Source organism: Bacillus rossius, chromosome 1 (genome assembly GCF_032445375.1).
Source record: "Bacillus rossius redtenbacheri isolate Brsri chromosome 1, Brsri_v3, whole genome shotgun sequence".
Classification (NCBI taxonomy): Eukaryota; Metazoa; Arthropoda; class Insecta; order Phasmatodea; family Bacillidae; genus Bacillus; species Bacillus rossius.
The window spans coordinates 9,407,503-9,423,710 of record NC_086330.1 but is presented as its reverse complement, the minus strand read 5'-3'; the positions used below and the strand labels follow the sequence as shown (position 1 = coordinate 9,423,710).

The window sequence follows — 16,208 nt, the reverse complement described above, 5'->3', positions numbered from 1 at the left end:
CATCCCAAACTTCGTGAATGGTTTGGTGAATATGTCAAAGGTGGTGGTGACTTACCTACAGCCGACTGGCTGCACAAAAAGTATATACCCACAATTGCAGAACAGAAACGTCACGATATTAAGGCAGCAATCACCAACAAACCAATTGCAGTTTTAAGTGACGAAACTACTGACAGGGGTGGTCGCCGTGTTTTCAACATTGTCTTCAAAACACTAGAGCCATCCACAACACAGGCTGTTTTCCTTCCTGCATCTGTTGTATTAGACTGTGCTGATTCCTCTTCATGTGCTCATGCTATTGTTGACACACTTCAAATGTATGAAGTGGATTACGCTCTTGTATCAGCATTTGTAACTGACTCTGCCAGGTACATGACCAAATGTGCCAAGACTCTTGAAGGATTGTTTGGTGACAATTTCAAACATGTGCAGTGCTGGGCTCACAAGATTCATCTGGTAGGGGTTATGTGGCAAGCACATCTTGAAGAGCTCAACACGACTGTAGTAAAGGTAAAAAATGCTTTCTTAAATACCAGAAAGCGAAAGTATCAATATCTAGAATTTCTCAAAACAAAATACCCTGCCGATCCTACAAAACAAAAGTTGTTTCCACAACCTGTTGTAACCAGGTGGAATACATGGTTTGAAGCAGCTGTGTATTTGAATGTACATTTCAAAGACATTGTCGAATTCTTTGAAAAGTTCAGTGAGCACAACAGTGGAATAAAATTTGTAAATAAAATGTCTGCAGAAGATTTAGCTATCGTTCAAGTTCAGGCAATGTTTGTGGCAGACAACTGTGCACATCTGACTGAACTGATTGTCTACCTTGAAGGCTCATCCTACCCTACAGCTCATATGCTAGCTTCCAAAATTAAGAACCTTCAAAATAAGTTTGATCTCCTGAGCAAGGGTATTTTCTCATCTTCTGTAAATGAAAGGATAAGTAATTTATCCACTGTTGAGCAAGCAAAGCTGACACTGCATCTAAAGCTGACAGCCCAGAAATGTGAAAACAAACTGTCTGAACTTGTTCTAAATGACCCCTCAAGGAAAACATTTGAAGCAATTGATGGACTCTTCAATCCATGAAACATAAGCAGGATGAATATACACACTTCAGACTTTAGTCAGCACATCCAAAACTTGCCTAAGATGTCTCAACTTCCCACTGATGTGTTTATGGAAGGGTATCAAGTTTTCAAGAAAATAATTGAAGAGGAGCTTTCAAACCCAGAAAACAAATGTGTTGATATTACCAAAATTTTGTGTTCCTTGAAAGGTGACTATAGTGACTTTTCCAATGCAGGATTGAAGGCAGTCTGGTTCCCTACATCTAATGTTGATTGCGAACGTTCATTTTCAAAGTATTCATTAGTTGTTAGTGATCGTAGGCAGCATCTTAAACCAGAAAATGCTGAAAGTCTGACAATGCTTACATTTCATTTAATGTAAATGGATAGTGATAAGCACAGAAAAAATACATCTTTTTGAGTTGCTGTTTTTGTATTGAGTATTGTTGCATATTGCTGTTTCTTGTAAGTTATAAAATGCTGGTTTTATTTAGTTTTGTTAATCAACTATGGTTTTTAACTTTTACTAAAAATAAAACCGATAACACCGAAATCTCATATTTTTAAAACGAAATTGATCAAAAAATAACACCATAAAATCTGGACTCTAGCAATAAATCTATATCGTCCTTATTTCGCTACATCTGAAGAAACGAAAGTAACGAACGCAGGGTTATTGTTTACAAGTCCTTGTGTTTGTCTTCTGTTGTTTGTTTATATGACAGTTCTTATCCAATTAGGATAAAAGAAGCAAATAAAAGACAGTTTTTCTAAAGTTTAACTTTGAATACTTTGAATTGAAGATTCAAAATTTCCAGATAATTGACATTTCTTACATATTCAGTTTGTATTGTTTAAAAAGTTTTTTTTCGATTCATTAATTTGCATTATATTCATATACATAGGCCTATATTTTTCTTTTTTTCTTTTGCTTATTAATGACCTTGTTTTATCTTGTGAGTGTGTTATAATGCCTCAGGAAAAATTTATTGTGCATGATTTACGCATACTTTTTCATTTAATTGTAATTACTGATGGGTGTGATTTGAGGTAGGCAGCTCTGCATTAGGATAACATGTGCTTTTAAATTTTGGTGGTCATTGGTAGTTTTTAGGCATAAATGTTAAGCCTAATGTGTAATTTTTTTTGTAAAAGTGTCAATTAGTTTAGTCAATAGTACAAAGTAAAAAAATCCGAAAAAAAAATGTTGCCATTTAGGACAGTAAAAGTCACTGAAAAGGTCACTAAAAAGTCACTAAAATTGATTTTGTCACTTCTGTAGACACCCTGAGTACAAACCCAATAGTTATTTTAAGATAATTACCATAAAAAGAACAAGAGATTCTTTGTAGAGTACCATAATTACTACAGAATAGGGGCCGGAAAAATTCGCAATTTGCGATAGATGCGATTTTTTTGCGAATTTTGAGGTTAGATGCGATTTTTTACTAATTGTTGTTATAAATGCTATATTTGCGAAATCGTGGTAAAATTGCCATTATCGGGCGAAAAACCACTATAGAATGCAACGAAATGGCTTGAACACACATTCCTCAAAGTATTTTTTTTGAAAATAGCCACCATAACACAATTACCGTAAACAATAGCTTCTGACAAGGCTTGTTGAAGGAATAAAATCCGAATCCTAACCTTTATTTATAAAACATTCCTTAACCAAATATCACGCATGATAGTATAGAATAAGTAATTTTGTAAATTTATTCTTTACGATTTACTCAAGATACCGTTGAATGTTGTTTAGAAAAGAATGTTCACACTACTTATCGACGCAGTTATTTTGTTTTGTTAGATCACATCACGTTCGCCTACGTTCGCCATTGCATCGTGTGTTGCCTGTTCATGAAGAGTATCTAACCTAACAAAACAAAATTTCCCGGGAAGCGCATCACGGAAACCAACAACCTAGAAAATATCTAGGTCGTTGACGGGATCGTAGTGAACTTGCAAAGATAAAAATGAAAATATTTTAAATGCTGAAAACTACTACAAATATTTTAGTACGCGGTTTTTTACATTCGTTGATAATCACTTTAGTCTTCAAATTTTTTTTCTGATCAATATTTTACATAGGGACAAATCATACATTTTGTGGTGCACGTTTAGCGTACTGAAGTTGGTCAACTCGAATCGTCAGTTTGTTTCCATCTGAAATTACTAGTGGTCAAACGTTTGTTTACAAATACCGTTTAATGATTTTGGTTTGTGTTAAAATTCGTCATAATGGGTATAAACACTATTACAACTTCTTGTATTGTTATGTAACTTTAATATCTTATGCAAATTTCTCAAAAATAGATGCTAATTTCTGGAAAATAGATGCTAATTTTCAACATCATAAATGCTAATTATGTAATAAATAGATGCTAATTTTTCCAGGCCCTACTACAGAAGCATGATAGCTACCATATTTGCACTATAGCAGGGTTTCCACGCTCCTTGAAAGTCCTTGAAAAGTGCTGGAAATGGTTTGAAGTAATCAAGGGCCCTTAAAAGTGCTTGAAAAAACATTTAGGTGCTTAAAAGTGCTTGATAAAAATTTTACGCTGTTTACAAGAGTTATAATTACGTTGCATTTATTTGGGACAAGTTAAAAGTGGGGCACCGCAATTTAATTTTACGATATTTATGGTACGTTCGAATAGTTTTCACATAGATTAATGCCCTGTTTTTCGACGGCATACGATAAAATATCTTCTATGTACTATTTTTACCGGCAGTTATGGCGTCATCAATGTTTTTGTTCTGTTAAAAGTTCGGTATAATGTTAAACTCAGCCAGTTTGAAATGTTTCTGTTCCTGCGATAAGCTTTTATCTTTCTGTTTGTAAGTAATAGACAGAGAAAAAAAAAATTCTGCACGTGTTCAAAATATATGTACTAAAATTTTCATAATACAGTATTTGGGTCCTTGAAATTTTTGAAAAAGTCCTTGAATGTGCTCGATAAGTGCTTGAATTTTTTTAGCTAAAAGGAGTGGGAACCATGTATAGTTACCGTAACAACCGAGATGTATATTTACCGTGATAGTAATGTATTATTGATTTGACATATTAAATTAAAGAACATTGTTGAAAAAAATGATGTTAAACTTTGATATGTACGGTTGGAATGTTGCTAAGAAATAATGCGATCTGAAAGAATGCAGTACTGCTACGAAAAGTGAAAATGGTACTCGTGGATTTTTAGGTTATGGCAGTCTCTTTCGTTTTTCAGTAATATCGGCCGAAAATTAACAAGCGTACTGTATCGGAAGTCGGCAGAAATGCCGATTCAACTAAATACACTAGAGTCCCGTTATAGCGAGGTGTCACGGTTCCAGGTTTGATCCTCGCTATAACCGTGTCCTCGCTATAACCGAATTGGACAAATTTTGGCCCCCAAAATATAAAAATTAACCGAAAATAGCATAAATATTGTGTTTAAACCAGTATAATTGGAAAATAACAGGTTATATTAACGAAATCTTAATTTCTGTGAGCAGATGTGTGAATTATCTTTAAAACGATACCCCATAAGTACGGATGCAATCACCGATTGTGTCAAAATAAACAGAATACCCTACCACGCCATGTAAGTATAGCATCTCAGCCCGCGGCCGACGCAGCATTGTCCTGCTATCTATTGCCGACGCGGGCTGTCTGCTGGCGGCCATGTTGGTTCGGGATGTTGTTAACAGGTGGTGCTAGTGTAGCGCGACGATTTAATTCCTTACAAAATAGCAGGAGTGCCACTGTGGCAACGCACGTACGCCTCAAACGAAATAGTTGCCGGAATACTATACTTTTTTAATTTAAAGAAACCTGTCAACTTTTTTAGAAAATAAATTTGGGATTAAACTCAAACCAAAACCACCCCTTTCCCGGACAAATACCCCAACAACTGACCGAAACAAAAGTTACAAGAAAATTGTCCTAGCGATTCGGAAATAAATAGGTACGGTAGTGCCTACTAGAGGTGTAAAAGTAACGAAAAAATGTGTACCCGTATGTATTCGTTACTATAACAATTAGTACTCGTTACTATCGTTACGTTACTCGTTACTTCTGATACTGCATAATTTGCTATGTTATGTTGCAGCAACGAATCCAGTCGTATTGCGTAGTACGCGTGCAGTATGTCGTCGCGTAAATAATAATAAATAGAATATAAACAATTAACAATATTTGATAATTAATAGTTTTTGTTAACCAAGAAACAATTAAATCTCATTAGAGTGGGTTTTTAATATTATCTCTTACAAGATAACCAAAAAAAACGTGAAAATATGCGATTATAAAAACAAAAACATACATATTTCTAATTTGTGAAAAATACTTTCTTACGTTGTTTCTGTTCCAATCTCAAACTTTGTCTACACACGGCACAGATAACTAACGGAAGTTTGATAAAAAAAAGAAAGGATGGGATTCTATTTTTAAGCCACGCACTTAGGTGGCGACTGCACGGCTGAAGAATGTGACGCGTCAACGGCAAGATGTATATTGGCGAGCGAGAGGGGTGGAGATAAAGCAGACAAATAACAAAAGCGCGCTACAAGCGATCACTGCGTAAATTCCTCAAAAATACCTCGTTATAGCCGTGTTCTCGCTATTACCGTGCTCGCTATAACGAGATTTTACTGTATTCAATTTATTGCACTCAGTGCCAAAAAGTTGTTTGGAAACCTGCCAAGATATGCTATCGGTGTAGTTGTGCTAGATCTTTATTTCTGTGGTTGTTAATAATTAACATGTGTATTATTTAATGCTTTTTAAAAATATACTTTTCTTCAGTAATGTAAAATGAGAGAATTGACTAAATCTTGTTTTTAAAAATGCTACAAAATGCTAAATTTCAAATTCAAAATGCTAAATGTTATAATTTTAAATGCTGTAAATCACCATCTCTAGTTATTATCTTAAAATAACTATTGGGTTTGTACTGTAGTTATGGTACATCATCAATATTTCTTCGTATGTTGTTGTTCATTTGTCTTTTCTTCAGATTTAAGTGCGCCATCACTATTTGAGACAGGAACTTTCAGAAATAATTTTAACGGACTTTATATCACACATTTAATGACGTAAATTATGAGACCTCGGGCAATTTAAACGCTTTATACCGATAAACCTACCATGCGGGACCTCGTAAGCGAGTTTTACTGTATTTTTTTTTCGTAAATAGTAAAACACCGAATCCTTTGACGGATCCTATATCAGACCTGCCGAAGCTACAAATCTAGGGCTGGGTGATTCCACAGATTTCATTTCGATTCGATTCCGATTCAAATTACTGTAAAAAATTGAAATTTCGATTTCGATTCGATTCTTTAGTTCTAGAGCAAATGCATAAGGTAAACATGTGTAAAAAAATGTCTAACAATGTAGGCAAACATTCTTAGAATCATTACTTCGTGAAGTCCACATGTCTGTTGTTAAAGCTATGGAATTTACTCCGCCGTCAATGTCTGTTGCCAGTTTTGTTTTTATTCTTTCAAGATGATGTTCATAAAGATCTGGAATTACACGCCTTGCAAATGTTCTACGGTCAGGCATGCTATATTTTGGTTCAACCAGTGACATGAGGTCTCTAACCTGTATCTTGGACCACGCTGAATGGTTAAAGATGTGTTGCCACATTTTGCCTATTGCACTGGTAATGGAAACTGCTCTGGGATGATCGTTTGGATATTTTTCTAACCTAGAAAATGCAGTTTACTGGACAATTTTCTGTTTGGGTACAGATGAAGATGGAAGTACCACAGATTTCATTTGAGATTGCAATTTTAAAAATTCGGAATATACGTCAGTGTGTTTTGCGAGATGTTTAGCCGTGCTGGTTGTGCTCCCATGAACTTGTTTAAGTTTGTTGCCACATGTTTTGCATTTTGAATGCGTTTCTGACACTTTTTCGTAAAATTTCCAAACCGCACTTCGACCTTTAAATGTACCTTTCACGTTTTCACTCATTTCTACAATCAGCACAAAGATTGTTTTCACACTAGAAACTCAACACGGTATTGGACGTGAGGACGTGACAAAATAAAATAAACATGATGGATCATTTCTCATTTCCACAGTACTAACGCTCTTGCATTTTCCATTAATGTCGTCGGCATCTGTGATACTGCAGTGAAGGCATATATGTTAAGACAAAGAAAAAGAACACAACTACCACATGTGTAGCTATCAAACTTCCTCATTAAAAAAAAAAGTATAAAAGCGGAACCCAGAACCAAAACAAAGTGGTTATCACAGATATAGTGCAACAACTGCACAGCTTCGATGGAAGAATCAGACTTTTTTATGTCCAAGCCGTGGTACTGAAGTTTGCCACCATTAGCGCTCAAGTTGCAGACAATTCGGCAGCCATTTTGTGGAAGTGTTGCGTGCACGTCGGTATCATATCTATGAAGCTAAGGTAGTGTTTATTTACAGCTTTCGGTGATTGAGGTTATATTCACAGCCCAGAAATGAAACTTATTGGACAATTGGTTCGTGGACTTTCCAATTGCATAATTAATGTGTTTCTCGGCCGTTTGTAATAAAGATTTTTTTTTTTCCCATTTTGAACAAAATGAGTGTTGTTATTTAGAGGATTGGAGGTAAATATTGCTTATGAATCATGAGTGTTTGGCAGAACCAAAGTTCGTAGATATGAAGAACGTCGCTAAATGGAATATTCGTTGAGGATTTACGTACATACAAAGTTTATGTGCAATTTAACGGAATTTGTGGAAATTGTCACCATGCAAATGACCTAGACAAAGTTCGAATTTTTCGAATCTTAATTTTAAAAAAGAAACGATTTCGATTATTTACGGAATCGAATCGAAATCGTAATTTTCGATTAATCGCCCAGCCCTATACAAATCCCTAGGATTCGGTGGATTCGGCGGATATTGGATTCGGTCGCCCCATCCCTATACAAAATTAATCAATTCAGGGGTACTTGAAAGGCTCTAATCGGCTCAGAAGATCGGCAAGATCCGCAGCAGATGATCGGCAAAATAGGTGATCGGCCCAGCTCTAATATGAGGTTAGGTTTTTCAGTGAACTCACTTATGTTGTTTTTATTTTTGCAGATTGATGGCTCCACTTTAAAAACATTATGTATGCAGCATGGACCATTGCAGAACTTCCACTTGTACCTGAACCACAGCATTGCGCTTGCCAAATACTCAACTCGGGAAGAAGCCAACAAGGTTAGTATTACCTATATTCTGTTTATTTTCATTTACAAATGGTGGTGGTGTTTGATATTTTACAAAGTATAAAGTTCTATAGAGGGTGTCCCCTTCCCACTCAGTTTTATTTTTGTAATTGGGCACATCCTGCCGCCCCCGGTCCCCCGTGGGTGTAGATGTGGAATACGCCGTAGACACAATCGGGAAAGGTGTTAAGGGCTTCGGCTATGACCAGAAGCTAAGGCTCCTAGCATAGTCGCCACCTCGGCTTTCGCTTCCCCCCTCCCTCCCCCTCCCCCTCCCCCTCCCCCTCCCCCTCACCATAAAAGAATTCAGCTTACTAGACATTTGGCTAGCGAGCAGTGATGCACCGATTATGCCGCCGGTTAATCTGCGACTGCGATTATTGACCCAATGCCAATTAATCGTAATCGGCGATTACCAGGTTAGGTTATAACCGATTGCCGATTATTGTAAAATTTGTTGCTTAAACCCATACGACTTGAAAGAAAAGAAAATACATTTAAAGTTCAAACCTTAATAAGTTCTTGAATTGAAACTACAAAGGCCTGAAATCTCTTAACGAATATGACCATGGAAGGTAGGGAATGTCAACATCTCGGAGTGTACATAGATACACTCGCCTAATAATATTTGCTTGTTTCGTGAATTGTGCTCGTACATACATAACTGCCCCATACATAACTGCCCCGTATTACTATTTACAGTATTTATCCCTTACAATTCATTTACTTACTGTACAATTTATCCTGTTAAGTTAACGTCGTGAATGGTATTATTGTCACAATATTTACCATGGCCACAGCCAAATCACACACGTGATTTCTTTGCACAAAATATTTAGTTAAGAAAATAAATGCATTTTCAAAGCTGTCACAATTCACAATATGGCATATGTTACTTATATTAGTAAATGCAAGTCTGGAAAAAAAATAGGACATGGTATCATAGGAACGATGCGCTTAACTAATTTTCACTGCGTACCGTATGTCGTCCATGTTTGTTATGTATGATGTGAGGTTGGAACAGCGTTGCCATCCCTTCAGCAACAAAAGTCCGTACGAAAATGTCATTTGGACCGTATTTCCCGATCCACGTTCGTACATTATTTTTTTTTAACGATAATATTAAAGAAAACTATTGCACAATAATGACTCCATGATTTAATTTTGCCATGAAATAGAATTACGAAATAAACGAAATAAAATCTTGTTCTTACCTAACACAGTTATGGAATAAACGACTTGTGACGTCACAAAGATTGCATGCTGGGAAGAAACAGCAGTTTTTTTCACAAACAACTGCACGTCTGCCGCGTTCTGCCGTAGGATCAATGCTACGTGCTTGTAACGCGACTCCAGCTAAAAGTATAAGATAAACACCAAATACAAGTTTGAAATTACTGCACATTATTAAAATATGAAACTAAAAAAAGATAGAACACCACGGTGTGCTAGGAATTGTATTACATGACCATAATCAGCAATTTTTCAGGGATGTATGTATGAAGTGAATGACACATGAAACTATGTAGCTTTCAAAATCTGGTCATCTCAACTTAAACTGGCCACCTCATGTAAACATGAAATAAATAATGCTAGTTTATTTTATTTATAATTTAAATTATATTATGAATTTGGTTATAAATTTTAATCTAGTACTATTACTTTTTTTTCGTTTTATCATCAAAGGTTAGGTTAGCTAAAATAGGTAATTTGTAACGAATCGTTCAAATTCATTTGAAGTATTTTTAATGTAGTTAACCTAGTCAACACTATTTTAAATTATTTTTAATGTAACAACCTATTCCAACTGATTATTATACCACACTAATTGTAATGCATAAAAGCTAACCTAATCACTCAGATTGGTAGGTAAAAAATTGAGTGATTGTTAGGGGCCTGTTCTTTTCGCGATCGCGATTAAACGACGTTAAACGCGAAATCACCGTTGAATACAGTTTTTACGCGAAATCGCCATAACCCAGCGTTTTTACACGAAATTTTGTATTAAAACGCGAAATCGCAGTGTTTTTACGCGAAATTTAAATACTGGGTAAAATACTTGTCTCGTCAATGGTAAACAAACACCGTAACATGGCCGCCAAACATTAATCATAAATGCACTAAAGCAGGGCCGGAACTAGGAGATTCATTAGGGGGGGCAAAGCTTAATTTGCCGCCCCCTCCTTACCAACATTATAAAATTCACTTTTTCGTTAGAAGCGGTGGTTGAAATTATACCATTCACTTATACATAATTAAGAACTTTTATTTATCAAGTACACTAATTGGAAAACTAATACAATTACATTTTTTATTATAATATAGTAGACTGTTATCAAACCATTGTTTATTGTTGTTATTGATACAGTGAAAATTAATGTCTTACCAAATAAGTTTATTAAGTACTAAAATTACATAAGGAACATGTGATTCTGAATTAAGTATAATATTGTATTGATAACCATACAAAGAAATTCAGTTCAAAATTTAATTTTTCGAGCATGATTAGCTGCAAAAGTGTTAATAATATCATCAAAATTGATCAAAGCAGCTCGTTTGTGTTCAATAGATATAATACTTAGATTTGTTAATCTCTGCTGGCCCATCGTGCTTCTCAAATAGCTATTAATAAGTTTAAGTTTACTAAAACATCTTTCACCTGACACAATTGTAACAGGAAGGGTGAAAAACATTCTCAGAGCAGTAGTAATGTTAGGATGTGCCTCCTCCAGTTTGTTTTTGGAAATAAGGCTCAACATTGTTGATGCTGTAGCATCTTTTAATTCATAGTCTACTGTTAATGCATGGTGCTTAAAACTTTCAATTTCAAATACGAATTCTTCTTTGTTAAGATCGGCACTGTATTTCCTAATTCTGCTGCTTTGACTTTTATTCTTCTACTTCCATTTTAGGAATTTGAACACCACTAAAAAATCCAAACTTATTGTTAATGTTCTCCAAAGCCTTAAACGTGTTACTCAGTTCCATAATTACTCTGTCAATGACTTTAAACATTACTTGATGTAAGTTTTTTGCACATACGCCATTGCTAAGCACTTTTTCTGTAGAAGAAAACTAAAAAATAAAATTAATAAATAAGTAAAAATAACCAAAAGACAAAAAGCACAAATTAAGCAAAAAATTGCTGTTGTCAACAGAATTAAACACCACAAAATATTCCGTAACAGGAATATGGTCAACAAGCAAAGAAAAACAAAGAAAAATGTACTAAGAGAACGAAAAAAAACCACAAATCATGACTACACAATAATATTGAACCCAAAAAAAATTCAGCACAACAGTTGAAACGAGACAAAAACACGACAAAACGAAAAGACGAAACAAACACAATAGATTTCCAAAACAGAATAGAACGATAAAAAACCCCACTAATGATGACAGCACAAAAATATTGAACCCCAAAAAAATTCAGCACAACAGTTGAAACGAGACAATAACACGACAAAACGAAAAGACGAAACAAACACAATAGTTTTTACAAAACAGAAACAAGCGACGTTTCGGGAACTGCTATTTGCTCCCGTCCTCAGACAGAGACGCACATGGTACGAAAACACAGGAGCGACTGAGTAGGGGCTGGAAAAATGAGGGTATTTATCAGAGAAAGGGCTACATCTTGCTCAGCCAAGTGATCACCCGCGCAACGGGTCCTTGAGATACCAGCTCTCATCGCAGTGGTTTTACTCACTCCAGACCACAAATTATGGTAATACTTGTTTCTTAGAGTGAAGCAACGCATTTGAAGTACGAATATATTTACAAATTATGCATAATCAAGTTAAATAGAATACCTTAATTTCTTGGCTAACTTATTGGTTGCGATATGTACACTTTCAAAACTTTTTTTAATGACTACAGTCAAACCTCTATCTATCGTTTTTCAGGGGACCAACAAAAAAATTCAGTAGATGCGGACATTCAATAGATGTGGACTTCACTCTAAGAATTTTTAAAAAATATTTCAACCTCAAAATTAGTGTCAGAAATATATCAGTTACTTGCTATTAAAGTTAAATCAGTTGAAAAATAAATAAAAATGGAAGTATTTTACTTAATTCAATTTACACTTGCAAAAAAAAAACATACGCACAATAAATCTACATGGAAATTAAAGTCTTTTTCAATATCCTGAAGTCTGAAATATGTTTACTCATGTTGTCAAATGTAGAGCTGTACTGAAGAAGCCGATTTTGCCAATATTTAGTTGAATCGGCATTTCTGCCGACTTCCGATAGGCTTGTTAATTTTCGGCCAATATTACTGAAAAACGAGAGAGACTGCCATAACCTAAAAATGCACGATTACCCTTTTCGTTTTTCGTAGTAGTACTGCATTTTTTCAGATCGCATTATTTCTTCGCAACATGTGCCAAACGTACTTATAAAAATTTAACATCCTATTTTTCAATAATGTTCTTTATTTTTAATATGTCATAAATAAATTCATTACCGTCATGGTAAATATACATCTCGGTTGTTACGGTAACTGTAATGCAAATGTGGTAGCTATTGTGCTTCTGTAGTAATTATGGTATCTACAAAGAATCTTTAGTTTTTTTATGGTAATTATCTTAGAATAACAATTGGGTTTGTACTGTAGTTATGGTACATCATCAATATTTCTTCGTAAGTTGTTGTTCATTTGTCTTTTCTTCATATTTACGTGCTCCATTACTTGGCTGCAGATTTAAGTTGATTTTTACTACTGTATACTATCGTTACTGTTTTTATGACGGTTTCTTTCTAAGAAATGGTTATTTCTGCAAAATCTTTATGGTTAAACGATCATCTATTATAATTTATAGTGACGGGACAACATATTTTGTACGATCAATGCGGACAAAACGATAATTCGAACATCGGTACAAGCGGACTTTTTTAACCTTAGTTGTATGGCAATTTTGCCGGGACCGTAGAAAGTATACGATAAACACGGACAATCGATACATGCGAGTTCGATAGATAGAGGTTTGACTGTAGTTTCAACTTGTTTTAGTGAACCACTTTTCATATTTTGCCGCCCCCTGCTATTTACCGCCCGGGGTACATGCCCCCTATGCACCCCCTTAGTTCCGTCCCTGCACTAAAGCAAACAAAAGCTTACACACGCTCATGTTATAATGTTAAACCCAAAAATTTACTGTAAAAATACGCAAAACTATGGCGTTTATTTTCCTTTCCGGCATAATGTTTGGATAGATAAGACAAACAGGCGAAGTTTTAAAGCGTACGCACACCACTGGGGCACTGACGTCAGCTTGGAACAGCGACACTGGATAAATACAAAATCATGCAGATGATTGGGCGAACGGTGTTTGGAACAGCCTTACATTAGTGGCCATACCACATCAGCCGGGGGCGCTGGCATATAGTGGGAACAGCGTCGTAGTATCAAGCAGATTATCGGGCGAACCAGGCACAAGCATTTTAAATCGCGCCAAAAAGCAGAAAAATGTAAACAAACATTAATTTTCGAATGGTGTGACGATGATGATTAGTTGGCCAACAGTTTTTATAGATTTTGTTGGGTCGTTACCATGACGCGGAAATACCATAACGCCGAATGTCAAAATTGACCACAATGCCGAAATAACAACTGAATGAATTTGTATGTGTTTCTTAAATGTACCTTAATGCCGAAATACCACAATCAAACCTAACCTTACCTTACTTACCTTACCTTACCTTACCTTACCTTACCTTACCTAACCTAACCTAACCTAACCTAACCTAACCTAACCTAACATAGTCTAACATAGTCTAACCTAACCCAACCTTTGTGGCAGCCCTGTAATGACATTTTTCGGCGTTGTGGTACACAGCAGTTTTCTAGCTGTCATTGTTGTGATAAATTTGGCATTTCGGCGTTGTGGTATTTCGGCATTGTGGTGCGTCCTCGATTTTGTTAAAGGGATTAATAGTTTTCCAGATTAGTTAATGGGAACAAACTAATAATCAGTGTCTAAATCAAAAGTATTGTCATATAGATATATATGTATATCTATTTGTTTAGGGTATTCAGTAATGAGTAGGTTCAAGTCAAATTATTTAACTTAAATAATTTCTGATATATTTACGGTAACACACGCTTTTTTTTTTTTTTTTTTTTTTTTAGCACCGCTTTTGTGTTTTTAAGTGAATTTTAACACCGCTTTTGCTAATTTTTAATGACGAAATCTGAAAATTTTATTTACCACTTTCAGGGGGCCCTAGTGATTGTAAATTGTCGGGAAGTAAAAATGCAACTTACTACTTTTTACCAGAAATTATGCTTTAGTTCAGAATGAACAATAATTAACTTTAATATGGTTAGTTCTCTTGAGTAAAATATACTATAGATGCACTTGAAATACTGTGATAGTGTTTTCTTCTGAGTAAAGAGGTTTTATTATTTAATTATTAACTTATTTTGGTATGCATATGTTTTAAAATGAAAATGGGACATTTCGTGAAACCTTCTTTTACTGCAGAAAAAGTGTTAACCCATAGTGGTGCTGCATGATTGTTCTTTGTCTGGAAGGTCAGGGAAATTTTTCAATTCTGGTTTTGGAAAACCTGGAAAAGTCAAGGAATTATGGAATTTCAGGCTTGTAGCCAAACAGACTATAGATTTTTTGTTAAAAACGGTTATAATTCCAAAATGAATTAATTGTAATTGTATTGTTGATATTTTCAGATTTGAGTTCCCCAATTTCTTAGTTGTTTGACATAAACTTTTGTGTTCATGGAACAGGAATAATGATAATGTTTTTAGACTTATAACTAGAGCCAAGATTATATGGTTTTATTTTGAACCTGATTTCGTCATTTAAAACCACACATTTCGTCGTTATTTCGTCTTTTAATAAAATATGGGTTTTTTTAAGCTTTTCATGGTACTTACACAATATATTTCACAATTGTGACAACAAATAGCAGTTGGGCCTATTGTGTTGTTTAGAATCACATGTAATCAACATTTTAATGTTCTGGTTAAACATTTTCTTTTAAAAAGTACCATCGCTCATCAGGTCATCACAGTTCCAATTTTTTGGATGACACATTAAAATAAGAAACTGCAGAAAGTTTTACTATGCACACTTTTACACAGAAATTCCGAAAATGCTACCATTGTTAAAAGTTATGCATTTTCTGGCTTCAGCGATCTTCTTCTGTCACTAACAATTAAAGAGTATTTTGAAAAAGACCGTTCAGAGTCGATGTTTGAGGTTTGTATCCAGAGCAACTTCAAGGCTGCTGTTGCAAATTCTGAGTAATCTGCTTTCATTCGACACAAATCTCGTCTAGACAGGCGGGCGGCAGCACAGGCGGCGGATGCATGACGTCATACGGCTTACCTCTCCTTCCCTTGCCAGACTTTAAGGTTCATCCCTCCCAGGCATACAAACCATCGTGTCTCTCGCCCCCTCCTCACCCCGAACGTCCTTTGGCATGTGAAACTGTTAACATCCTTCCTCCCCTTCTTCAAACTGCGTGCGATGAAAGCCAGGTTTGTATAGTCCATTTCTGGTAAAATGAAAAATTTTTAAGGGCCCCCGCGACAGCCATTTACCGTTAATTGTTTTGATACAATTTGTTTGTTAGTTACACAACATTATTTCTGCTGGAAAATCACTGAAACTTCAAAATTTCTTTAATGGAAAAATTTAGCAGAGCCGTAAAAGTATTCATTTTTACCGCAAATGAACTATACTCGCCCTTCCTGGCGGACAACATTCTCGGCGCTTGACGCATGGCAACTACAGTCATGTGCTGCGCACAGCTACGAAAAACCAACGCGATTTCCAAACTACACTAGATTTCTGACTGGAGTCTGTTGACAAAAAGCATTTAAGAATTTGTTAATGCCCAACTGGTTTTTTTTATATCGGATCAAGAGGATTTAGAGGAGATAAAATGGCTAA

At 35.4% G+C, this 16,208-nt stretch overlaps 1 protein-coding gene across 7 annotated transcripts in view; it reads left to right on the top strand.

The window, feature by feature from the left end:
• Positions 1–16,208, top strand: part of LOC134531973 (protein Gawky) — a 161,677-nt gene that overhangs the window by 127,813 nt on the left and 17,656 nt on the right. For all 7 annotated transcript variants that reach the window (XM_063368087.1, XM_063368109.1, XM_063368119.1 and 4 more), the window contains one exon: positions 8,157–8,276. In XM_063368087.1, coding sequence (XP_063224157.1) covers positions 8,157–8,276 — 120 coding nt within the window. The remainder of the gene's footprint in view (positions 1–8,156; positions 8,277–16,208) is intronic.